This window comes from Tupaia chinensis, unplaced genomic scaffold, assembly GCF_000334495.1.
Source record: "Tupaia chinensis unplaced genomic scaffold, TupChi_1.0 Scaffold000682_1, whole genome shotgun sequence".
NCBI lineage: Eukaryota > Metazoa > Chordata > Mammalia > Scandentia > Tupaiidae > Tupaia > Tupaia belangeri.
This window is the reverse complement of record NW_006160205.1, coordinates 4,208,143-4,233,432: the sequence shown is the minus strand read 5'-3', so window position 1 is coordinate 4,233,432 and position 25,290 is coordinate 4,208,143. Positions and strand designations below refer to the sequence as shown.

At 48.2% G+C, this 25,290-nt stretch overlaps 2 protein-coding genes across 7 annotated transcripts in view; one reads left to right on the top strand and one right to left on the bottom strand.

Moving 5' to 3' along the window:
• Positions 1-7,201, top strand: part of SLC25A26 (solute carrier family 25 member 26) — a 161,285-nt gene extending 154,084 nt beyond the window's left edge. For 4 of the 6 annotated variants that reach the window (XM_027776561.1, XM_006160366.3, XM_006160367.3 and 1 more), the window contains 3 exons: positions 526-590; positions 1,501-1,574; positions 5,412-5,826. In XM_027776561.1, the coding sequence (XP_027632362.1) occupies positions 526-590; positions 1,501-1,574; positions 5,412-5,529 (257 nt within the window). In that variant the 3' untranslated portion in view covers positions 5,530-5,826. Of the gene's footprint in view, positions 1-525; positions 591-1,500; positions 1,575-2,206; positions 4,722-5,411; positions 5,827-6,488 lie in introns of those variants that run through there. The other 2 variants (XM_027776559.1, XM_027776558.1) reach the window with 2 other exon arrangements.
• Positions 7,202-7,226: 25 nt separating this feature from the next.
• Positions 7,227-25,290, bottom strand: part of LRIG1 (leucine rich repeats and immunoglobulin like domains 1) — a gene marked incomplete in the record, with an annotated part of 137,400 nt that continues 119,336 nt past the window's right edge. The window contains 9 exon segments of the mRNA XM_014592355.2: positions 7,227-7,948; positions 8,028-8,312; positions 9,169-9,315; positions 9,917-10,042; positions 10,503-10,922; positions 11,470-11,751; positions 12,922-13,242; positions 20,698-20,861; positions 24,642-24,713. Of these exon segments, the coding sequence (XP_014447841.1) occupies positions 7,689-7,948; positions 8,028-8,312; positions 9,169-9,315; positions 9,917-10,042; positions 10,503-10,922; positions 11,470-11,751; positions 12,922-13,242; positions 20,698-20,861; positions 24,642-24,713 (2,077 nt within the window).

Below are 25,290 nucleotides of genomic sequence, written 5' to 3'. Positions count from 1 at the left end.
CCCTAAAAAAAAAAAAAAAAAACAAACAAACAAAAACAGAACAGTGGCCACAGACACGGGTGACTCCACTCCTCTGGGAGTCAACGGGAGCCATGAGCTTGTCCATAAATACTTGTGAAAGGGCTTCAGAAAGTTCGTGGGAAATGCAGGCTATAGGGGAAAAATTGGGGTTCAAATTTTTGCACCTAAATAAACTCATCCTTTAATTCCATTCCCCGTGAACTTCTTGAAGTCCCCATGCACATCAGGTATATACTCAGATTTATTTGCTAGTTTGTGTAAAAACAAGTTACGTTGTAGGGCCTCGTTTTTCACCTGAGTAAAGATCTGAAACCCTTTCACATATGCAGTTCCGCATCAGTGCAAAAGAAAGGACGCTTGTGGGTGCAGACTTTGCGTGTGTCCATCTTCCTGAGCCAGGCAGGTGGAAGTAATGATGTCGAAGTGGGTGGGGCCAAATGAAGAGGAATCATAAAATGCACATGATTATGACATGGTAAACAATCTCATGTGTCTTGTGCACAGGTGGATTCGCAGCTGCGGTCACCACACCTCTGGATGTGGCCAAGACCAGAATTATGCTGGCAAAGGTAAGTGGTGAGACACGTGGTGTGTCCTTGACAGATGCTTCCACCCCTTAGTGTCAGGGGTTAAGGTGTACCTGAAGTGATGGACAGTGGTCCCGCCCCTACGGGTGACGTCGCCTTTACGTGCCTGGGGAACCACTAGTGAAACTGAGCACCAGAGTAGTCTCCACCGTAATCACTGGGACTGGTATCTAGGGAGCCTTTTACTATTTCAAAGATCACTTCACCTACATCGGGTCAGCAAGGGGACTAGGACGTCTGCCTCCCTCTCATTTTCAGATCTTTTTCCTGGTGACAAACCTGAGGCCCAGAGAGGTCGATTAGCTCCATGCCACATGGCAGGTAGGCAGTGGGCTCGATTACGTCATGCTTGGTTTTAACCAGCTAAGCTTAGTTGTCAGAACTATCAAACACTTTTGTCTGGAAGAAAATTTTTTTTTAAAAAGCTAGAAACAAAGTTCAAGGCACATCAGACACATATCTAGACCAAAACAAACCAACCAACCTCCCATCTTCTTAGAAAAGTAGAACAAATGCGGGCAGACTCTCGGTATGTAGTTACAGGACCAAACCGACGACGTTTATTCGATGTGCTTGTTAGCTACTCAGGCACGTTGTGGTTGTACTGTTTATACCGACCAGTGCCCATCTTCCCCAGTCCGTCTGCACCGCCGTCAGTCCTTCCTATTAAATGGTTGCGTGTCAGTGCTTTGGGTGAGCTGTGGGAGGCAGCTATCCTGTGTGACGCCTGGGCCATGTCACTGCTTGCCTGCGTGTCTGAATGTGTATTTCTGGCAGGGCCAGATCCAGGTCCTGATCCTGAGAAACAGCCCCTACCTCACTGTGAGATGCGACTCCGCTGAGGTGCGGGGAACTCAGAGATGACGGATTTCCCCTTGGTGTTTTCATGCAGGCCGGTTCCAGCGCTGCTGGTGGGAGTGTGCTCTCCGCCCTGCACGAGGTCTGGCGGTCGCACGGGCTGGCAGGGTAAGGACGAGCAGATGCTCAGCTGCCTTCCCTTCCTTCTGCTCGTGTTCTTGTTGGGGGCTCTGTCTTTAGACCATGTAAGGTTCTGTCCGATGTTGCATATGCAGGCTCAGGCTGCACAGTCATCCTGACGCGATGTTCTAGCCAGCTATGGTCTTTGCAGGAGAGCAGCCCCATCCTTGATCCAGTGTCCAACCAGAAGGTAGGAAAGCAAGGGACTCTGGATGGTCTCGAGTGTGACAGCTCTCAGGGGTTGAGACTGGCTGCCTGAAGGACACAGTGGCACTGAGACAAGGACTGTGTGGCAGAAAGTTGCTGCTGCTGATTGATGTCCAGCAGGGGCACAGGAGGGCAGAGCGCTGGCCTCTGTGTCACAAGTCAGCCATGCGTGGCTGATGGATGGTGAGTGAACGAGATGGAGGCTCCTGTCTGAGGCTTGTCTGTCCTGAAACCAGGAACAAAGCGATGGTGTGCGGAGAAGGTAGCAGCTTTGATGCCAGTTAGGATGTGGCAGTACAAGAGTCTGCTGTTTCAAATACTGACTGGGCCACATACACAGAGGTGCACGTAGTAGGTCTTAGAGATCATAAGGTCACGTGCCGAATGCCACCATTGTGCTTACTCTGATACAGTTCCCATTTGGTTCTGTGGCACCTGTTGGCCAAATCTCTGCTGTCAACCTGAGATCTGTGGGATCTGTGTCAAGCTGCAGTCTACCGGCCCGAGCGAGTGGTGAGAAGTGACGGTGGGTGATCACCTGGCAAAACGGAACCGCCCAGAGCAGAGAGCTGGAGACCAGTCTTCCCTGTCCCAGTTGTGGCACGGGCCTTACATAAAGCTAAGTAGTGCCTGAATCACAGGCAGAGGAGTGTCACAAATGGGCAAAGGTCCCAATTCTGTTTTCTGTCCCCACTGTCAGCCCTAAAAAGGCAATGTGGATTCTGTGGTTACTTCTGAAAGTCTCTTAGGCCTTGGGCTTTAGTTAAGTATGGATGAGTACTCTAGGCAGCAAAGATGGCCACTTAAGAAATGAGAGTTTGGTCTAGCCCCAGCGGCACAAGTAGGAGGTGCCATGGCATATTGCTTAGTGCTGTGTGGGAGGCCCGGGTCGGACTCCCGGTCCCCAAACAGGCCAGGTGCAGTGCTGCCAGTGGTCTTAGCTACCTGGAGGTTGGGCCAGGAGGATCACGAAGTGACACCCTGTCAAAAATACCTCTCAAAAATAATGCTAAATGTATCCTCTTTTAAAATTTGATAGAGGATAAAAAGTAGCATGACCAAAAATGCTAACTCAATACAAAACCAGTAAACCTCGTCCAAACCTGGGCAGCTGTTCTGAACAGTACCCTAGAAAATCCTGAAGGTTCTCAGAGGTTGAGGTCTCCGTCTCGTTCCCCGACCACATTCTAGGTTTACCAAGGGTTTGAGCCTCTCCACCCTCTAACAGAGCAGTGTCACACTCTTAGGGTGAACGCACATGGTGCCTGCTGTTGTCTCTGTGGTCCAAACAGGCTTCCTGGCAAGAAAGGTGCCAGGCACGCAGTCAGTGCAGTAGCCAGAAAGTGGACGAGAAATCTGCATCCTCGACTGTCCTTCCTGCTTTTCTTCTGTTAATCAACCAACTTTTTGTTTTTCTGGCCCATGCCCTTTATGTGGGTACTGCTCTTGTCATGAGCATCCCTCTGAGCCTTCTGCTCCCTGTCTCACACCTGCAGTCTCACCCGTGCTCTGGCACTGCCTGCGTTTACTGCTAGGCTGTAATTATGCTAATAGAGCCACTGTCATCCAGGGAAACCATAAACTAAATCCATCTGCTTTTTGCCAGGAGCAGCTGAGCTCAGTGGTAGAAGCTGAGCAAGCCAGCAGCTTTCTGAAGTGAGAGAGAAAAGGAGGGAGGAGGAGAGGGAGGACTCAGCAGCCAGAGTGCTCTTCCACCGCCCTCGGCCTGACTGCCCTGCCGGCATCCTCCCTCTCCAAGGCAGGGGCAGGAGATCCATCTGTTCTCTTGGCCAAGGACACTGTGGCCTCGATGCAGAACTTCAAGTTTCTGCCCTCGCTGGCCACCTCATGCAAGAACAATTTACACAGAGTCGAACTGAACAACTTTTTCTCTCAATTTTTTTTAGTCTTCTCTAGAATTTTGTTATTTCTTGGCTAGAAAAAGGTTGTGCAGGACTTTCATGATTTAAATCCTTTGTTGGCCAAGGGCCCTACCAGACTGTCCTGTGTTCCTGCATCTCCTCAGTAGCGTAGCAGGTCGTCAGGAGGGAAGCAGCCTCTGCACAGGTAGCTGGCATGTCCTCTTGCTGGGCTCTCTCTGAGCCGTTTGCTTGCACAGAGATCTGGCCATTTCTTAAAGGACATACACCTGCTGCTGGCATAACCTGATCATTTTCAGTTTTCCTCCCTAGACCTGATCCAAAGGCTTCTCACGTGTGTCCACCCGTCCCGACTTTCTGCTTGCACACCCAATATTCTTGGTGAGAATGTTCAACACGACAGTGGGACAGGCAGGGACTGTCTTGGGATCCTGCTGGCAGTGAGAACAGCCGTCAGTCTAGGGCACATCCCTCCCAGGTTGTGCAAACACGTGCTGCTGTCCATACCGCTCTGGTCCCTCTCTCGTACATGTTTCCGTTGGTGCCTATGGACGGCTGTGTTCTTCCCAGCTGCCTGGTCATGTTATTTAAACTGGATACTGCCAGAGCTAGGTCATTTGCAGTGTTTCTTTTTCATCGATGCCATGATGAACATCTGTTTAAAGGCAGACTCCAGTTTACACTTCCTGCCTCTGTTCTTGTACTTGGCATTTCTGTAGTTACGGTGAAGTTCCTTCAGAAGCATCAGGGACTGAGAACCTGTGGAGGCACTCTCTCTTCCCAGCCCGTTTGCCTTTTATGTCCTCCACTAGAGAGGAAAAGAAAACAGGGACTCCACGGAGATTCAACTCCTCATTGTGGCTTCACATTTGTGGGTCTTGAGGACAGAGTATGACGGTCACCAGGAGCAGGAACTGGACTAACAGAGACCATCTGAGAAGGCAAGGCTGGGAAGGGCCTTCCAGCCTCACCCACGACTCAGCCTGTGTCTCCTTTAAAAAAGCAAAGTCGGGAACTGGCAAATGGTGTGGTGGTTAAGGTGCTGGACACTCCCACGTAGTTGACCACGATTCAAGTCCTGGACCTGGTGGCTCGCTCTCTCTCTGGTCAAATTAAAATGAATGAGCGAATGAATGAAATTAAACTTTTTTTTTTTTAAAGTCACTCCTGTTGTCTATTTTTATTTAGAGTTTTTTTTGCTAGAGGGCATTATGTGCTGACTGGAGAGCGACGGACGGGGAAAGTGAGAAATCATGAAATCACCCCCCCTCACAGCGGGGGATGGCCACGGTACAATCCTGTATTCTCTTGGGATTTGGGGCATGTTTTAAGTTGCCAGGTCTGAGACTCAAACCGCAGTCAACCATGTGGAAGTCTAGCACCTTGACCACTACGCCACCTGTTGTTCCCCTCTATTGTCTCTAAAAGAAAAAAAATGGACCAAAAGTGTTAGAGAACTTGCTGGGACAGAATCATCCCTTGCCTTCATTTGAGTGCTCACAAGCGAGCTGCTTGGTAGCTGCTTGGTATTTAGGCACTTGAGCCAGCACACAGCTGGGCTCGGCCTTCCACACGCCTCCTTGGGAATGTAATTCAGTGCCACCTAGAAGGAAAATGCACATGGTGTGTTCTGCGTGGGGCTTAATGAGCATGGTGTGTTGAGCACGCTGTGGGCGCTGGAATGTAGCTTTTTTTTTTTTTTTTTAATAACACAAATTTCTTTTCTTCCCCCCTCTAGATTATTTGCAGGTGTCTTCCCTCGAATGGCAGCAATCAGTCTGGGAGGTTTCATCTTTCTGGGTGCTTATGACCAAACACACAGCTTCTTGCTAAAAGTTAGCAGACAGAGTCCGTGAAGCAGAGACAGCCTCGGGTCCATGCCCGTCAGGAAAGGCAGCTGCCAGGAGACCCCTCGCTTCCAGGGAGCAGCTGTTTGGCCATCTGAACACCACCCAGATCTTCGGAGCTTTCATTTGTTCTGTGGGCTCGTCCCAGGTCCTGCCACCTAGCATTGGAGTCAGAAGGCAAGCTTTTGTGAAGAGTGGCTAGACTTGGGGGAAAGTAGAATATGTGGGTGTTTCTGCCCTGGGTTAATGCCTATTGTGTAAAGTTGCTTTGTTTAAACAGAATGAACTACAGGTACATAGCAAGCATTCTTTCTGGGTAACCAGTCTGTTTTCAATTCCCCTCAGAGTTCACCTATAAAAACAAAATCATGTTATTTTACAGAGAAGTGTCCAAGGACCCAAGAGCCTAGGGGGGCCCAGCTCGCCTCGGGAGGAGGGCATGGTGGGTCCCCTGGAGTAGCTACGTCCTCTTTTCCGTCTTCGGCTGATGGGGCAGCCTGGGCCAGCTTTGGAAACTGCACTGCCTCCCTGCAGTAAGATTGTTGTCCGGAGTTTCAAGCTCGGTGTTAAAGGTTGCTGCATTTGGAGATTTGGAGCTTGACTAACAAGCTCCAGGTGTAGAAAAATTCAGAGTGCAATCTCAGGAATCCAGAAGTGTATGTCTTCCCTGGAGGAATGCTATGAGTCTGCTTAGCCTAATTCAGGGAAAAAGATAATTAAAGGCAGAATGACTGCATTTCTTAGAGCATCTCTAATTAAATAGGAAGACATGCTGGTTAAAGTTAGGAAAAATGGCCACAACCATACACTTAACATTTATAAATGAACCTTTATTAAAGACACTTCAATGGCATTTGTTAGACACTTCAATATTTTACATGTTTTTCAATGTACACTGTACCAAAATTTCTATAAATAAATAACTTTGTACATAAAAGTAATACTTCCTCTTTCACATTGCCTCTCAGAAGCAGCAAATTCACATATTTTGTGGAAGTAACATTAACCAGTTAACTGTTCAACAAATTTCACTGCTCACCCTCTGGAGCAGCGCTGACACCTGACAGGAAGTGAACACAGGTAACCATTTTGTCAATACTCCCTTTAGCTTGTAGCCAAAGGAACTTGCTTTCTGAGATTGTAAGGACCTTGTTTTGATGTAATTTTTACAGAATTATGCATTGGCACTCTACAAGATGGTTAGCTGCAGGTCTCAAAAGTGCAAATATACCCAGAACCCAGGTTACGGGCTAAGCGTGAACAGTCCGAGCCCAGCCCCGCCTGTGCACAGGCCTGCTCTGGGTCCTCAGTAGAAGCAAGCTACCCCTGAAAAGTAAAAAATGTTACCGTCTCCTAAGGCCAATGTAACATCTGTCATCTGTCGTACTGGCAGAACTAAAACATCACTATTGAAAAATCCACAGGAACCAATACCAGCAGCCTTTACCTTAATTAAGAGCCTCTTTGCTTTTCATCGTAACACAAGCTTCAAAAAAAGGAAGGGCAGTGTGCTTGCTTGTTCCAAGCAGTTGCCTGGGGTGGACCAACCACCTGCTCATTCTACTCCTTAAGGGAAGGAGCTCAGTCTAGAAGAAAAAGTCACTCACTGCAGGTGGATGACAGCTGCAGCCCAGGGTCCCATGCTGGTCAGCCAGGATGTCACTGGTACCACAAATGAGACCTCCAAGTTAAAGCAGCCTAGGGCGTCTGTTTTATAAAGTCCACACCAAATACAGGAACTTTCTACCCACTGGCAACTCCTAGGAACAAAGGTGGTTTAACCTCTGTAGACTCCAGCCATGAGTTAAGGCACCAGGACTAATCCCCCCCCACCCCAACAGCAACCTGATATGAAAAATAATGTCAAAATTGTGTAATTTTTTTTGTTAACCATGCACTAAAGATTAAAATAGCCTCTGTAAAAGATATATAATATATATGAAATCTCTGAAAACTCTTATGTACAATGGTATCAAATACTTTTCAGCCTTTGTACACAAATAGAATCTTGCATTTCTGTGCTTCAGATGCAAGTCCTTTGAACGACTGGTACTCCACATGGAAGTTAAAACTATATACAAATCAGCGACGCTTGAACCCAAGCTTCCTCACAGCCTCTACCTCTTCCCCGTAGAGACCAACACGACAAGAGCTGAGGTAGATAAAGCCTAGCTTTTCGGTGCCAACAGCAGTGGCACCCTCTGTGTCCCAGCGAGCTGCCCTGTCGGTGGTGTGGACTCCACACTGGAGTCGTGTGCCTTGGGAAGGTGGCCACTGGAAGCCAGCAGGTGCTGGACCTCAGTGCGGATGGCAGGAAAGTCCGAGGCAACTCCTGGGAGCTTGGGGCTGCCGGACGGGGCTGCGGCTGAAGGCTGCAGATCTGTACAGTCCAGGTCATACAGCCTGGCTAAAGTCCAGGATGAGTCCCCTATGGGAAAAAAGAGGGCATGTCAGACACAGCAGCATGACCACCGAGGAGGACTCCTCAGAACACAATAAAAGGTCACCTTTTTCATCAAGAGATGCCACTGGCTTTTTCTTCAAGGGTGTCAGCATTCTATCGTGGTTACTGGGGTACAGGGACCCTCTGCAGTCAGTGTGAGACCTGTCAACGACCCCACTGCTCTGATGAGGTGGAAGATGTCCTCGGTCACTCTGACTGGGGTCCTGGCCACTTAGTGTATTTGGCTGTATGCTGTCTCCAGGCACAGATTGAGGGTAGGTGGCTTGCTCCTTGGAGTAACTGTCCGTGTCAGTGTTGCAGTCCCCGCGTACACCCGGGCCACTATGTTCTGAAGGGTAGAGCCAAAGACAGATTACTGAGTCTCCACACATGGGACAGACTGTGTAAGTACTCCTGTTCTTGCCAAAGTGGTTCACAGAAAATGAACACATTCCAGATCAAGTTAATTTTGTATTCGAAGAACACAGACTACTTGGATCATGGGATTAAAAAAAATCTTATTTCAGGTATTCTGCTGTGTTAGGTATAGCTTCAAAATAGCCCTGGTGAAAAGGCTAAAAACTCTACATTTATGTGGCCCTAGACCCTTAAGGTACCTAGAAATCTAGAAAACTCAAGCAAGTCTCATATTTACTTGAGAGAAGCCCTACCATAAAAATAAAAGAGGCCGGGAACCAGCAGTTAGCGTAATGGCTATGTCGCTGGACTCCCACATAGTCGACCGCGGTTCGCGTCCCGGACCCGGTGGCTTAAAACTCACGCCGGGCGCGTGTGCGTGCGTGCCCAAGATCCCAAGAGGAGAATGGAGGAGAAGGGATTGCGGCGTGACCATCCCCTCTGGGGGGTGATTTCTCGCTTTCTGTCTCTGTGTCTCTCTCTCTCTGTCTGGCGAGCGCACGCGCCCTACAGAGAATGGAAGAGAAGGGATTGTGGCGTGACCATCCCCCCGGGGGGTGATTTGATTTTTTCTGTTTCTGTCTCTCTCTGTCTGGCGAGCGCACGCGCCCTACAGTGAAAATCTCTCAAAAAAAAAAAAAGAGGCCGAGGCCACAGCTTCTTCACATTTTGGAGAGAATGCATAGACCAATGAGTCTTTTTCCCTTTCACTTGGTTAAAGGTCAACAGAAATTTCTAATTCAGAAACGACTTGTCCTGATATCTGTCCTGATGAAAGCACCTCATACCCATCTTATGCGGCCCAGCTGTCCCGCTGGCTTTCTCCACCGTTTTCCAGGGCTCTCTGTTATATCCAACGCAGAGCTTTGGTGGCCTGCATGCAATGCCGTGAGCTTCGGCCTCGGGGAAAAGGCCCACATCCCTCAGACACACACCTGCAATAGATGGTGAGCATTAGACATGCTGAGCCTAGCATGTCGCGTCTTAGGAAGGTGACATACAAAGCTCCTAGAACACAGTCAGTTTTTAGAGGGGCAGATTGGTGAGCTAAGTAAGCGATCCAACAAGGAGAAACATTTTCAGCTCTCATCTTCCTGGCAGCCAGGCTTGGGAGCCTTGGGAGCCAGGCCCAGCGTGTAGCTCCTGGAAAGCTAACCTTTACAACGCCAGGCAAGTGCACTGACTCCCCCACTGTCTGAAGTAGTTCGCTCTAGAAGAGCTTTCTACAGTGAGGCTGGATGGCAGAGCAGAGCCAACACTTACCCTGTACACACAGGTTACTTTTCATATTTCAAAGGGCCCGAACTGTCCTTTGTAGCCATTACGGAAGGCAGGAAATACTGCCTTAGCCTAACCGGGAATGCTAGGCCAGCATCATGACAAGATTTTTGGAACCTGCACCAATTAAGTCCAAGACACAAGAGAAGACTGGTCACACCACTTCCCAGTCCAGCAACATGAGGCACCTGGCTTGGGAAGGAGCTGAAGGTGGAAAAGTCACACCAGAGCTCTGCTTCATTGGGAAAGAGGCCTTACCGTTGCTCTCAATGTGCCCATTGGCCTGATGGCTTCCCTCAGTCCTAACCACAGTTTCCTGTCGGTCAGAAAGGGTGCCTTGAGAAGAGAGGTAACTTGGAACATCTGGTGGCACAATGGTTTCATCTGTAAGGAGACAGGACAATGGTCTTACAAGCAATGCAGACACACGTCCCTTGTCAGACTTAGAACCAAGATCTGCCCCTTCTCCCCCAACATCCACCAAGGCAGTAGAGTCCACAGATGCAAGGCGCCCTCCTGGCACCTGGGGAGCCTTACTGACCACCGTGTGTAAAAAGCAGGGCAGTCAGTTGTCTAAGACCACAGTGACTGCGAAGAGCAGTCCACCCGTACGACAGCAGGTGCCTAGGCAGGATGCGTCTGAGTCAGAACTGCAGAGTTCATCACGTCCTCCTGATTCAGAGTATTCCCATAGGATGTTATATTCCCAAAAGTTAAAACACTATCATCAGGAGTAAAGCCTCAGCTTCCAGGATGACTCCATATTCCCAGCAGTCTGAGGGTTGTGAGATGCAGGGGAAAGCCCCTGGCATTGGCCTCTTTCGCCAGTGCCCACAGCACCTACCGGTGTTGGTGACGCTGTACTCCTCGCTCTTCTTCCTGGTCTGGTAGATGATGCACACCCAGACCAGCGAGGTCAGGACGATGCTGCACACCACGGCGATAGTGAAGATGCCCACGGTGGTCCCGTCCTTCCTGCAGCCAGCGGTGGGCAAGATGCTCAGCTGGCTGTGTGCACGCTCCGTGCCTAGGGCGTTGGACATCTCGCAGGTGTACTGGCCCGCGTCCTCGGCCACCACGTTCTGAACGACAAGCAGCTGGTTGCCAGGGGTGAAGTGATGGCGCTCGGTGAGGCTCAGTGGGAGGTCTCCCTTGAGCCAAGTGATGCGGGGCTGAGGGCTCCCGGTTGCCTTGCACTGGAGGGCCACCGTTTCTCCCATAGACACCACACGGTCTTCCAAGGGCACCACTAAGGACGGGGTCTCTGCAAGAAGTCCGCAGAAACCCGGAAGTTATTCACGGCCACAGATCTGCCTTGTCTTCTCGACAAGGGACAAATGCAGCACTGGAATGCCACCCGAGATCATTTATCAATGGCAAGCCTTTCCAAATCCTCTGACCATGGCCGGAACGTTTCCACTGTAGGGGCGGGGTTCAACAAGAAGGAACCGACCCCGGCCACAGAAGCCCCCACTGTTCCCCAACTGCCCGGTGACAGACCTCTGTCCCTATTCTCGACCAGGACTATACTCATCCTACCCGACTCAGAGGGCAGTTCTACCTAGTGCTCTGTGCGCACTCTCTTAATTCACTAATATTTTTCTTGTTAATTTATCCACTTTTTTTTTTAAACAATGGAATGACTATTCAAAAAAAAAATTAGAAAGCAGCCCAAAGTTTTAGACCAAGTAATAAAAGCCCATGACCCTGAGCTATGAGCAGTTTGAGAGCCTTGCCTCTAGGTAATTGTGACATTTATGAGTCTTTCCCTCTCGCGTGTACACACACACACACACACACACAGAGCGAACCTAAGACAGTCAGGGTGGCATTAGCTGAAATGGAGCCGGCCGAGTTCTGGGCAGTACAGCTGTAAACCCCCATGTCATCTATCTTCACGTCAGTGATGAAGAACACGTCGTCATCCGGCATGACGTGCATGCGTCGCTCACGAGCAGCAGGGAAGTCTGTGCCTCCATCCTTCTGCCAGGCAATCTGGGGATTGGGGTGGCCAGTCGCGGCACACTCAAGGCGGGCCATGGTGCCAGTCCGGATGGCGATGTCATGGGGCATTTTGGTGAAAGATGGCAACACTGAAAAAATACAGACAAGGTGGGGTTATCGGACAGTAGAGGCAGAGCCAAGAAAGCCCTCAGCCTCTGGCACTGTGCCTGGTGGTTGGTTCACCTCCTCCCCACCTCCTGCTGCCCCCTGTGGAAGAGCAGCCGTGGGTTTCCATGGACCCCCGCTGCTCCCACCACAAGTGGAACTTCCCATTGTTTTTTCTTGTACATTATGGGCTGGCCATAATCCCCTCAGAGGTAAGGCCTCTTATCACATATTTCCTCTACCGAAGAGACCTGATTGGGACAAGTGTGGGAGGGCCGTGCATGTGCACACACACGGCAGGGAGCATGCAGCCAAAGTCGCCTGGAGACCTGCACCCGACAGTGGCAGCAAACACCCCACGTGTCAGGCTTCACCACAGTTCCTGTCCAGGCAGCTCTAGAAGACAGTCTACCAGTTCACCGAATCTCTAAGGTGCAGTGAGGGGGTCCTGAGAGCCAGTGAAGACAACACAGCCAGAGTCTGCTAGATGGGTGTTCTGTGGTCCATGGAGCCCAAGGAGCATAATGGATCCAGCACTGCAGACTGCCCATGAACCAGCTCTTCGGATTAGAGGTCCAGTAATCAGGACACATGCTGGGTTACTGGGGTGGGGACGGTTAACTACTATAGTTGCTGCCCTCTCCCCTCTCGACCCCACACATGACAACCAACAGAAGCCCTGAAAAAAAGTCACCTTGACAGGCTCCGAGGCTACTTACAGCCCACCCAATACGTGGCATGTCAGGCCAGGTGCACACCCCAGCTCTGCGCTTCACCACAGCTGGACTGGTGGGGACTTGGCCCCAAGGCTGTGCCATCTATACAAAGAGAAGCAGCCTCCCCAAGGGATGCTCAGAACCTGGAAACCAACTACCTGGCTTTACAGAAGATAATAAATGGATCAAAATATAACACTTAGCTCCACTATTTAACACCTTGATTGTAAAAGGTACCAAAACAAACTATTGAGGACAACCCTTCAGTCTGCAAAGCTGGCCCTGGGGCACACACAAGGAACAGTATAATTTAGTAATTGTGTCCCAAAGAAACTCATGAGTCTGTCTTGGTCATTCCTATGTGAATAAATGAAAGAGCCACCACGAGTAGGAATCTCATCTTAGCCCCTGTGCCCTCGCCAAGATGACATTGCATACCGTTCACTGTGAGCCTGGCCTTGTGTGAGTAGGTGGAGCCGAAGTGGTTGGTGATGATGCACTGGTAGCGGCCCTCGTGCCCAAAAGTGACCCGACGGAGGTGCAGGATGGTGGTATACTCCATCACTTCCCCATCCTGCGCACGGACATGAGCGAAGTTCTCCATGTCGGCGTTGGCCAGGACCTCATTGTCCTTCTTCCAGGCAAAGGTCATAGGTGAGCTGCTGCTGCTGGCGGCTGAGCATGTAAAGCGGATATCCTTCCCTGCCACAGCCATGGTCGTCTCGGGCTGGGTGATGATCTGTGGCTTCGGGAAGTCATCTGGGAACAACAGGGCCAACATTAAGTCACTCAGGCTGTGAGTACACACGGACCAGCTTCTGCTGGAGCTAAGAAACTGGATCAGACACTGAGCAGGAACCAGATCTTTCATGGTCCCTGTGCATCGTCAGCCCCAGCAGACACCATGACTGACTGTTCATCCTGTTATAACAGTGCTCACTTCTACAATGAGACTCCTTGGTTAGAAATTAATCCGAAGCAGTCAATTATCAGACCACCCCACAGTATCCTTGCAAGGTCTACAACCAGTTTTACCTGCTGACTTTCACACACGACATACCTACCCAGAGTCAGCACCTCTGGTTACGACCACACAGACCTTACCACATACCTCACTCCAGAAGAAGCACTTCCAGAACATCAGAATAAAGACTTACAAAACCCGCACTTCCATAAAACAATAAAAATACCAGCACAGGTGATCAAAGTCTTTTTTTCCCCAGAATTCTAAAACGCCAAGGCCTTTCAACAGTCCTTGGGGTGCTAATTCAAGGAAACAGCTACATCTTGGTAAGAAAGGTGAGTGTTGTGGTGCTTCACTTATCCTAAGTCCTATTTATCTCTCCCCAGCTCCAGGGGAGCCTTCAAATCCAGCAGCCTAGCAACCTTTGAGGGGAACAGAATGGGACTGGATCCCCTAGAAACACCATCCATCACTGTCACCATGTGACCCGTATGGGAACAACCTGGAAAGTCTCATTCACAGGGTTTGCTTTCCTTCCACTGGCTGTAGTCTGTTCTGTAAGGGAGGCATGCCACACCACCTGACAGGAACAGCCAGCAGCCACTGGCGAACAGCACGGCAGTCTGAAGGTACACTCCCAACTAGAGTAAACAAGAAGCTGGCCAAAAAACACACAGAGGAAAATCAATACATGTTGACAGTGGGCTTTGAGAACATTCAGCCTATTCCTGGGGATCTAGAAAGCTGCATGCATACGCAGGGCTTCGCAGCCCTGGAAATGCAGGGAAGGCCTCAGAGGGTCATTTCTCACCTATGGTTGAACTAGAGACTCTACAAACAGGAAGGGATGGCTCATCCCCACATACGCACACGTGCATGCTGGGTAAAGGATGGGAAACTTACTTGTTGACGTGACAAGGACTTCCCTGTCCGTCATCAGCTAGTCACCAAGCTAACCAGGAAGGTGCTATACAGAGAAAGGTGCTATACAGCTTTTGTCCAGGAAAAGTCAGAACGAACTAACAGTAAACTTGGGGGAGTCAAGGGAGACTCGTCTTCAGAGTTGCTACAATACTTTCTAAGAATTTTTTTAAAGAAGTTTTCGTCTTAGGGCACGTGGGGAGACAGAGACAATGAAAGAGAAAAGTGAGGAATCATCTGGGGAGGTGGAGGGAATGGCCATGCCACAGTCCCTTCTTTAACTGAGATCTTGGACACGTGCATGCATGTGTGTACACACACACCTGGCATGACTTTCAAGCCACCAGGGCCTGAGTCTTGAACTGTGGTTGGGCATGTGGGAGTCCAGTGACCTACCTTCTATGTCATCTGCTGGTCTCCACAGTATTTTATTTTAAATCCCTAATTTTTAACAAAAAATTATAAAACATTCAAGAGAACAGGGGTGGGAAAGCCAACAAACTTTCCCTGAGGAAGCCCAGATCTTAGACATGGGGGAGGGGGGAGGCAAGCAGCTAGCATGGTGGTTAAGGCACTGGACTCCCACTGGTGATCACAGTTTGAGTCCCAGACCTGATGGCTTGCTTTCCCACTTCCCTCTCTCTGATGAGCACATGTGTCCTATAGCAAATTAAAAATAATAATAAACTTAAAACAAAGAGGCTTGAAATCAGCTATTACTAACATGTTTGCAAAGAAACAAGAGGAAACCACATCTAAAATAAAGTATTAGAATAATTTATTTTTTGGAGAGGTTTTTGCTACAGGGTGTGTGTGCTAGCTAGAAAGACAGAGACAGAGAGATAGAAAGCGAGAAATCACCCCCCAGGGGGGATGGCCACACCACAGTCCCTTCTCCACTCTTCTTCTCTTGGGATCTTGGGCACGCATGCACATATGCCCATTGAGTTTAAGCCAGTGGGTCCAGGACTTGAACCGCAGTCAACTACATGGGAGTCGAATGACATAGCCATTACACTATCTGCTGGTCCTGAGAATACTTTCTTACACGAGAGAATATCAATAAACAGAAATTACAGAAATGGATCAAATATAAATTTGAGCTTATAAGTACGATAATTAAAATGAAAATTCACCCCAGGGGGTCAACAGTAGAATGGAGTTGGCAGAATCAAGAATCAGTGAATTTGAGGCAACACAACTGAGATTATCCCGTCTGTTAACCATAAGGAAAAGGGATGGAAAAAAGGAACAGAACCACGGAGACCAGTGAGACAAAAACAAGCGTAAGAACATGTAAATAATGGAAGTCCATGAAGAAAAAAGGGAAAAGAGAAAGTTATATAAACAATAGTCTCAATTTCCCAAATCTAATGGAAAACATTCATCTACACATCTAAGGAGCTTAAGGAACTCCAAATAAAAGGTATTCAGATGGACACCCAGAAATATTATAGTTAAGGTGTGAAATGCCAAAGACAAAGAATTTTGACAACAGCCAAAGTGAAATAACTCATCAAATACGGGGATCCTCTATCACGTTAATAGCTGATTTCTCGTCAAAAGTAGAGGCAGGCAATAGAGAAATACACTCAAATTGGTACAAGAAAGACTCAGATTTCTGTATCCAGCAAAACCATCCATCAAAAATAGAGGAGGAGGACCAGCAGATGGCAGAATGGTTACATCACTGGACTCCCATGTAGTCAACCATGGTCCGGTGGCTTAAAGATCAGACTGGGCATGTGCACATGCATACCCAAGATCCCACGAGGAGAATGGAGGAGATAGGATGTGGCCATTCCCCAGGGGGTGATTCTTGTTCTCTGTCTTTGGTGAGTGAGCACACCCTATAACAAAAATAACTTAAAAAAAAATAGGAGGAATTAAAACATACTCAAACTTAAAGAATAAAAATCAACAACAAAAAACACAATACAGAGAAAATTTACTGCTACCAGACCTGCCCGACAAGAAAGTCTGAAGAGAGTACTGTGAGGCTGAAATCAAAGAACATTAGAGAAATTAGACAATACTTTGAGACGAATGACGTAAAACAAACTGCAATTAAAACAGTACATATAGATTTGTAGGATAAACACCTATATTAAAGATATCAAATTAATATCTAACCTTTTACTTTAAGAAATTAGACAAAGAGAACAGACTTACCTAAAGCAGAAGGAAAGAAATAAAGATGACAGTGCGAACTAATGAGAGAGAATAGAAAAGTGGTTCTCCCGGGACGCGAACCGTGGTCGACTACGTGGGAGTCCAGTGACATAGCCATTATGCTAACTGCTGGTCCTACCTCAAAACCCTTTTTGCTAGACTGGTGGGTTGAGGGAGTTTAAAATTACTAAGATCAAGAATGCAAGTGGGAACACTTCTACCAAACTTCCAGTAATAAAAAGGAACATGGGAAACAGCAAAATAACTGCATGCCATACAAAATTAAGTAACATAGCTGAAATACAGAAATTTTCATTCCTACACAAAACTAACAAGACCGAACTCAAGAAGAAAGAGAAATTCTGAATAGATACTAGTCAAGAGGCTAAATCAGTAATTCAGAAACTTCTTACAAAGATAAGCCAAGATCCAAATAGTTACATGGTGAATTCTATCAAACATTTAAAGAATTACTACTAACCCTTTCTAAACACTTCCAAAAATAAAGGGACTACTTACCAACTCATTCACAGAAAAAACCCTAAAGAACAATATCCTTTATGAGTACAGCTGCAAAAATCTTCAACAGAATATTTGTAAACTGAGTCCTAAAATATATGAAAGGGATTATGCACCACGAGCAAGCTGGATGGATCACAGGAAAACAAGGCTGATTTAAAGTCCAAAAATCAATGTAATGCACATTATCAATAAAATAAAGGAAAAAAACTCCATCTGATCTCCTCAAAAGATGCAAGAAAAAAAAATCTGACAGAATCTACTACCTTTTTTTAAAGAATTATTTTATTTAACTTTATTTATTATTATTATCATTATTATTTTCCAGTTTGATCAGAGACAGAAAGAGAGTGATTAAGTGGGAAAGCAAGCCACCAGGTCCGAGACTTGAACCGTGGTCAGCCATGTGGGAGTCCAGTACCCTTAACCACCATGCAACCTGCTGGCCCCACCCTCATCACTTTTATTCACTGTACTGGAGCTGTTAGCCAGAGCAATTAGGCAAGAACAAGAAATGAGAACAATCCAGATGGGAAAAGTTGTGGTAAAACTATTGTTTCACAAATGACATGATGATCAGGGAACCTGATCATTAGGCAGTTAGCGTAATGGCTATGTTGCTGGACTCCCATGTAGTCGACCGTGGTTCGCATCCCTGACCCGGTGGCTTAAAACTCACGCCAGGCGCGTGTGCGTGCGTGCCCAAGATCCCGAGAGGAGAATGGAGGAGAAGGGATTGCGGCGTGACCATCCCCCCTGGGGGGTGATTTCTCACTTTCTGTCTCTCTCTGTCTCTGTCTGGTGAGCGCACACACCCTATAGCGAAAACCTCTCAAAAAAAAAAAAATGACATGATGATCATATATTAAAAACGTACTAAGGGATTCACTAAAAAAATCCATTAGAATAAATGTCAACAGAGTTGCAGGATACAAAATTCAATTGCCTATCTGGAGTAGTGAAAATCTGAAAATGAAATTCAAGACTCCATTTACAATAATATAAAACATAACCAGGAACAAATTTAACAGACGTGCAAAAATTGTATACTAAAAACTACAAAACAAAGTGAAAAGAAATTAAAAAAAAAAAAAAGGAAAGACCTTCCATGTTCATAGGTTAGGCAATAATGCTGTTAAGATTTAGGCAGTACTGTCCAAATTACTCCAAATGGAGTAAGTATAATCTCTTATTGAAATCCAAGTTTCCTGTATTGCAGAATTTGAAAGGCTGATCAAAAAAATTACTGGGAAGTGGCAAGGGACTCATAACCACCTTGAAAAAGAAGAAAATTACAGAGCTACGCAAAAGCTAAAATCATAAAACTCTTCCAAGAAAATAGAGGAGTACATCTTTGTGACTGTCTTAGGTAACATTTTCTTAGAAATGGTATCAAAATTACAAATGATACAAAAAAAAAAACCTAGACTACACTAGTACTTAAAAGTTTTACACTTCATCATTAAAAAAAAAGAAAAACAACCCTCAGACTGGCAGCACATACTGGCAAATCTTAATATTAATCCCTGATAAGGGTCTAGTATCCAGAATATATGAAGAACTCTTAGAAGTAGTTAAAAAGAAAGAAACATGGACAAGTTATTTGAATAGCCATTTTTTCCAAAGGAGATAAACGCTCATACGTATGAATAAGCATATTAAAACATGTTCAACATCCTTAGTCACTAAGGAAATGGAAATCAAGACCACCATAAGACTCTACTTCACAGCCACGAGTACGCCCAAAGTGGGAGAGAGAGATAATCAGGGGCTGACGAAGATGGGAAGAATCTGAAATTTTACACATTGCTGGTGGGGGTATGAAACTATGAAGTAACTTTGGGAAACAGTTTGGCATTTCCTTACAAGTTAAATATAGAGTTAACAACTGAGCAATTCCACTCCTATGTATAGGTCGAAAAGAATTCCCACAAAAACTTGTACATGAATGTTTATAGCAACATTCATAACCACCATGCAACCTGCTGGCCCTGCCCTCATAATTCAAAAAAATGAGCACGACCTAACGTCTGTTATCTGATGAACAGATGAAATGAACATCCACACTACAGGACAGTAGTCAGACCTAAGCATAGCAGTTAAGCCCTGTGTGGTGGGTGCCAGATCCCACAGGGTCCACCACAGTTTGACTCTCGACCCTGGTGGCTTACAAAACATGCCTGGTGTGTGTGTGTGTGCACGCATCCCCCAAATCCAGATGAGAAAAAATTGGGGAAAGGGACTATGGTGTGACTACCTCCCATTGACGGGGTGTGTGTGCGCGCATCCCCCAAATCCAGATGAAAAAAAAATTGGGGAAAGGGACTATGGTGTGACTACCTCCCATTGACGGGGTCGCTTTCTCGCCCTGGTTCGCATATGTGCCTACCGACCAAAAACGGGTAAAGTACTCATACATGCTTTAAAAAACATGCTAAGTGAGGAAACCATGTACAAAAGACCATACATTAAATAGTTCCGTTTATATTAAATGTCCACAGTAGGCAAATCCTAGACACACTGTAGATCGGTTAGTGCAATGCTCTGGGGGCAGGGAGAATATAGAATGCCTAACAGTAATGGGGCTTCTTGACTAACATGTTCTGCAATTAGATAACGAGTTTTGCACATCCTAAAAATTACTGAGTTGGGGACCGGCAAAGGGCATAAAGGTTATGTCGCTGGACTCCACATGGCCAACCACAGTTCAAGTCCCAGCCCTGGTCGCTTAAGACTCATGCCAGGCATGTGTGTATGCGCATGTACACGCACCCAAGATCCCGGGAGGAGACTGGAGGAGAAGGGATTGCATTTCTCATTTTCTGTCTGTCTCTGGCGAGGCACACACCCACTAGCAAAAAAAAACCCCAAAAACAAAAAACTTAAAAACTACTGAAATGTACACTCCTGCTTAGAGCAAAACCAGGAATGACTACAAATTCATCTCCTCTTATTGATCTTCCTGACAGTAAGGATGGTCATTCCTCTCTGAGCTAGCCCGTGTGCATGTGTCTTTTCAGCTGTTCAGCTTTTTTTTTATACTATTTGCAACCAAACGCAGATCCTGAAGACCTTTAGTCACAAAGATGGGAAGAGCTATATTCCGACAATCAGAAAGGAAAAAATTTAAAGCTGCAAGTGCAGACTTCTGTGGTTTGGAGAAAAAGCACCAGTGCAAGTCAACACCAAGGAATCCTTTTTACTACAGCAGCTGTTCTCTGGAGACCCGTTCTTCCTGTGTTTAACCTCTCATTCTTGGGGTGGAAAGAAACACACATTAGAGCCTGGCCTCACTCACTGAGTAGCCTCCCAGCTAGACCCGGGCATCAGAGCCCTTCTGAAACACCAGCCCCGTCCTCCTGTGACGATTACTCTGATCTGTAATTGAACCATCGCCTACTCCCGTCTGATGAAATGCATGTAGTCCAAGAACCACATAATGAGGCGACTGTTCGGTAAATGCTACGTGTGGTTTCAGTGGGATATGAACTGCATCCAGCAGCTGATTTGTACCCATGCGTCGGGGTTTACCCTGATCACAGGAATTACTCCCATAATGAAGCGTTCTTCCTGGCCTCCCTGCCCTTTGTGGGGGGGGAAAAAAAAAAAAAGAAAAAAAAACACAAAGATGGTCTTACCACACACGAAACTCTCCGGCGACACAGAGAAAATGCTCTGGCCCTTCAGGGACTCTGGGTGGGCACAGGTGGCTGTCACGAAGGACTGCAGCATCCTGCCCACTAGCCACGGGGGGAACCACTTCAGCTGGCAGTCGCACAGGAAGCTGTCACTGCTGATGTGGCTGAAAGGAAAACAAGACTGACATGTAAGGTGTGACGGCAGGAGGGGTACGCCCCCGTACCGAGTGATCGATCGCCCTCTCATCAGCTTCTGATGTTAATGCCAGCAAGAAAGAGCGGGGAAATCCTAATTCTCACATTTCCTCTCCAGGGACCTGGAGCAGGGTATCTATCTAAGCAGCGACTCTGATAACCTGTGGCTTCCGAGTCAGGAATGAAATCGGAGTTTCTGCATGCCTGATGGGCTCCCATGTGAGGACGAGCCTGCTAGCCTCAGGTCCACACTTGAAAGAGCAACAACCTAGAGTTGACCCACAGGAGTCAGACGCTGCTCCTTCCTATGTGACCCTGGGGATGCCTTTTAAGCTGTCCCGGCCCCCGTACCATTCCCCAGAGGCTGAGCGAGCACTGCCCTCTCTCTGGTTCTTCCCACTTCCCTGACACGCTACTTAGAGCTTCCTAACTCCATCTGGGCCTTTGATGTAAATTCTGCAACAAGTTCTGAGTAGGGCCCTTCGATGTGGCTGTTATGTTTTGCTTTGGCAAAGCTGGATGTTTTCTTACTTCCCAGTGTAAGCCTCGGCAACCTGCTTCGCTTGTGTGTGTGTTTATCTCTGCACCAGCATTCAGGAGGCCAGGATTCAGCTCCGCTCCCTAAATAGTGCTTGTTGGTTAACTGCCACTGCCCAGAGAGCATGAGAATGCACCACTCTGGATTTGTGAGGCTCCAACTAAAACAGAGAATATTTTCTTTTTCATTTCTCAGCAACTGAGGATAAGCTTTTTCAACAGAAATCAGAATCACCATCTCAGCGGACATTCCTTCCCGAGGAGTCACTTCAAGATAAGTCAACCAAAGAGTCTAGCTGCCCTGTTCCTGGAAGACCTTGGGGCTGTGAGCTGAAGAAAGATGGCCGACCCACAAGGGAGAAGGCTGTGAACGCAAATGCACAGGGTTGTCTCTGGGACACGGTAACAAAAAGGGCCTGAGTCTGGTGAAAAATTCTGAAACCCTCATGCAGGTCCACAGCAGGAGAGACATGACCTCCCTCCCTGCCCACTGCCATCCTCTGACATCAACCGGCAACGGCCACCAAACAGACTGGCTTTCTGTCTACCTGTTTCACTTTGGCCTTCTAAAGAGGAGATAATCTGTCAAACAATAAGAAGAGAGAGATTTCAGACCAACAACCCAAGGCTGACTAAATCTAGTAAAATCAGCTTTTCCTTCCTGTTCAGCTCATTCACAGGAAAGAGCACCTTCATTTAATATAATAACTTAGTGATGTGCTTCTCCAAAGACTAAAATAGTGTATCTTCAAGCCTTTATATGACTAGGATGCTCGCCCACATGAGACCTTGAAATCAGTACCTGCGTTTGATGGGCAAGGAGCACCTGCCCCGACAGGCCTGGAGGACCAGCCTGGTGGGAGTCCCTGTATGTGGGAGAAGGGCCGTACCAGCAGCCAGGAGAAAATGGCTGATTCTCACTCAGCACACAGGGAGGGGAGCTCCCAGGAAGGAGCTCTATGTGGTGTCTGGATGGGGTGTACCAGGCCTGGGAGCCCTTCAAGGCTGGGGCAAAAAACCAAAGGAACCCCAAGACATCAGCACTTCTGTGGAGCTAGGCAGGAGATCCTGGGTGTGGCGTAGGGAAGCCTAGAGGAGGATGCTGGGCCATCAGTGTGGGATTGTAAGCACTTCTGCGGGGAACAGGGACCAGAAGAACAAACTGGGCAACACGAATGTGTCCTTTATCCTCGGTCAGACATCTGTGAAAGGGCAAAGCTTCCCTCCACACATTCAGTGCATTTGCTGGGCCAGCTCCTTTGAGGCCCTCCAACCTCCTCCATGGTGAGGCCCACCTGAGAGGAGACTGGGCTCCAGAAAGACAGCGGGCACTTGAAGGGAGAGAGGGCCTTCCTGAGAAACGAGGTAGCACTGAGAGGACAGGTGGAGAGACAACTGCCAGGTGGCAGTAAGGACAATGACCCCTGGCCCCTCCCCAGCACACACTCGCAAGTTTCTTTAAAGACAAGGTTGGATCAAAGGACTGGACAGCCGGGGCTGCGCCTCCTTCACTAGCCAAAGGCGGGGCCTCCTCCACTGCTGACAGCTCGGCCTTCCAAGGCTCCCGCCCCCAGCCGTCCTCACAGGCCTGGCTCACCTCGCGCATCTCATGATTCCAACTCCAAGTGTGTTTCTAATCATGGCTTGTGGAAATTTACCCAGAGGATGACTAAGTGCACAGTGCAGTCTGCCTTGATCCGGTGGGGGCAGAAAGTGACCAAGTGGAATTAGCTGTTTCTCCCACCAGAGGACCAGGCCCCAGGCCAGCCACACTACAGCTGGGTACGTGCAGTCACGATGGGAAACCCAGGCCAGGGATCAGCCTAAGCCTCTAAATCCAGAAGGGAAGGTTCCGGGTTCATGTCTAGAGACCCTCCCCCAAGTATGTCGGGCAGGCACATACTTATGATCTGAGGCTGGGGGAGCAGTCTCTCTATCTCCCTCCATCCCTGCCCCTCATGAAAGAAATAAACTTTAAAAATAAATTAAGGGCCAACCGTACAGCACAAGGGTTAGTGCCGTGTGGAGAGAGCCAGATCCCATACAGCTAACTGGTTCTAATCCCAGCATGGGCAGCTTGAAACACATGCTAGCATGCTCGGATCCTGACAGGAAGGAGACAGAGGAAAGGGCATTGTGGTGAGACAGGGTCCCGCTGGGGAGGCTTTCTGTCTCACGTGCACTCTCACTTGCTCTCTCTGGCGTGTGCACGTGCTCTCTGGCATAAAAATAACAACAACAAATAAAGTAAGTGTTCTGGGACTGTTTCTTCTCCTTCCCTGGAGTAAGAGCTGCAGGATCCCTTTTTCGCCTGGCGCTTACAGACGCAGGACTGCTAACGGTGGACAAGGGCAGTGTGCACAGAGCGGGGCAGCCTTACCAGAGCCTGTGAGCTCCTGCGTGGAGACCCTGGGCCTTCAGGGACAGCACGCGTACCTGCACACTGGTGTGCACTGTGGACCACACGCACAGCTCATCGGGAGGCCAATGCCAGACCGCGCGGGTCTTCTCACTTGGAGGAAAGTCACTGCCTGCTTCAGTTCTCCCCACAGGGGCTGTGCCTTGCTTCCTCATGCCTACCCTCCCTGTCCCAAATGAAGGGGCTGCCAGGAGTGGCCACAGACAGGGACAAGGACAGGCAAAGCAGGCCACCTCTGGCATCTGCCATTGTGTTAGCACTTCCTGGAACCAAAAGCCACACTTTCCAAGAACTGGCATACAGCTAGAACTTACTGGCCTGAGTCAGGTCCACGTACAGGAAAAAGAAAAGGACGTGAGTGTTGCTACCCAAGTCCCTAGACTCGCCGCACTGCTGCCAGAGACTAGGAGCTAGGCAAGCTCTCCTATCCCTTGTCTCCCAAGAGTCCACAGTATAAGTCCCCGGTGGCAGCGCCGCACCTCTGAGCATCCCGGAGATGTTCAGCCTCGCTCATAGCCTACCGTGCTCTCCGGGGAAGGTCCTCCTAACACAGGCCTTCGCCGAAGCAAACCCCAAGATGGAACTCATCCTTGACACAATTAAAGGGGTGATTAATCACAGCAGCAGACAGCTAACTATAGCCTGCAGGGCACTGTTTCTAAGGACAATTTACCTCGCGAACACTCCTACGCACAGATCGGGCTGCTTTGTGCAGAGATCGCAACGCTCTCACAGACGTTTCTTCCTCTGAAATCCCCCATGTTCATCAGAGCCATGCACCCCAGGTACTTACAGCTCTTTGAGGTTCTTCATCTTCACGAAGGCATCGAACTGCACAGACCGGATTGCGTTCTCTGCAAGGTTCCTGAAAGTGAACACGATTACTTAGGCAAAGAAACACCCTTCTAGTCAGCCACGCGCTTGAGCCAAGACACTCGGATGTTGTTCCAGGACAGCCCTGGATTCACAGCTGACCCACAGGTCCTGGGCAGTCCTAATGCTCCTGGAGGTGGCTCCCACTTCACGTTCACAGCATGTGGAATGACCCAGAGCCACCCTTATGGACATTGAAGCTAGGTTTAGGCCTGCTCACCAAGCCTGCAGGCAAAAATCCTTTCCAACCAAATTGCAAACTTGGCTCAAAGGCGACAAGTTAAGAATCACACAGTGGAGCCCTCTGCCCTAGACAGCATTACGGATGTCTCAGGGCTGACTTTGCTCTTCCTTTCTTTCTTCCTTTCTTTCTTTTTTTTTGAGAGTTTTTTGTTATAGAGTGCATGCGCTCGCCATACAGAGAGAGACAGAGAGACAGAAAGCGAGAAATCACCCCTCGGGGGGATGGCCATGCCACAATCCCTTCTCTTCCATTCTCCTCTCAGGATCCTGGGCATGCACGCACAAGCGCCCGGCGTGAGTTTTAAGCCACCGGGTCCGGGACGTGA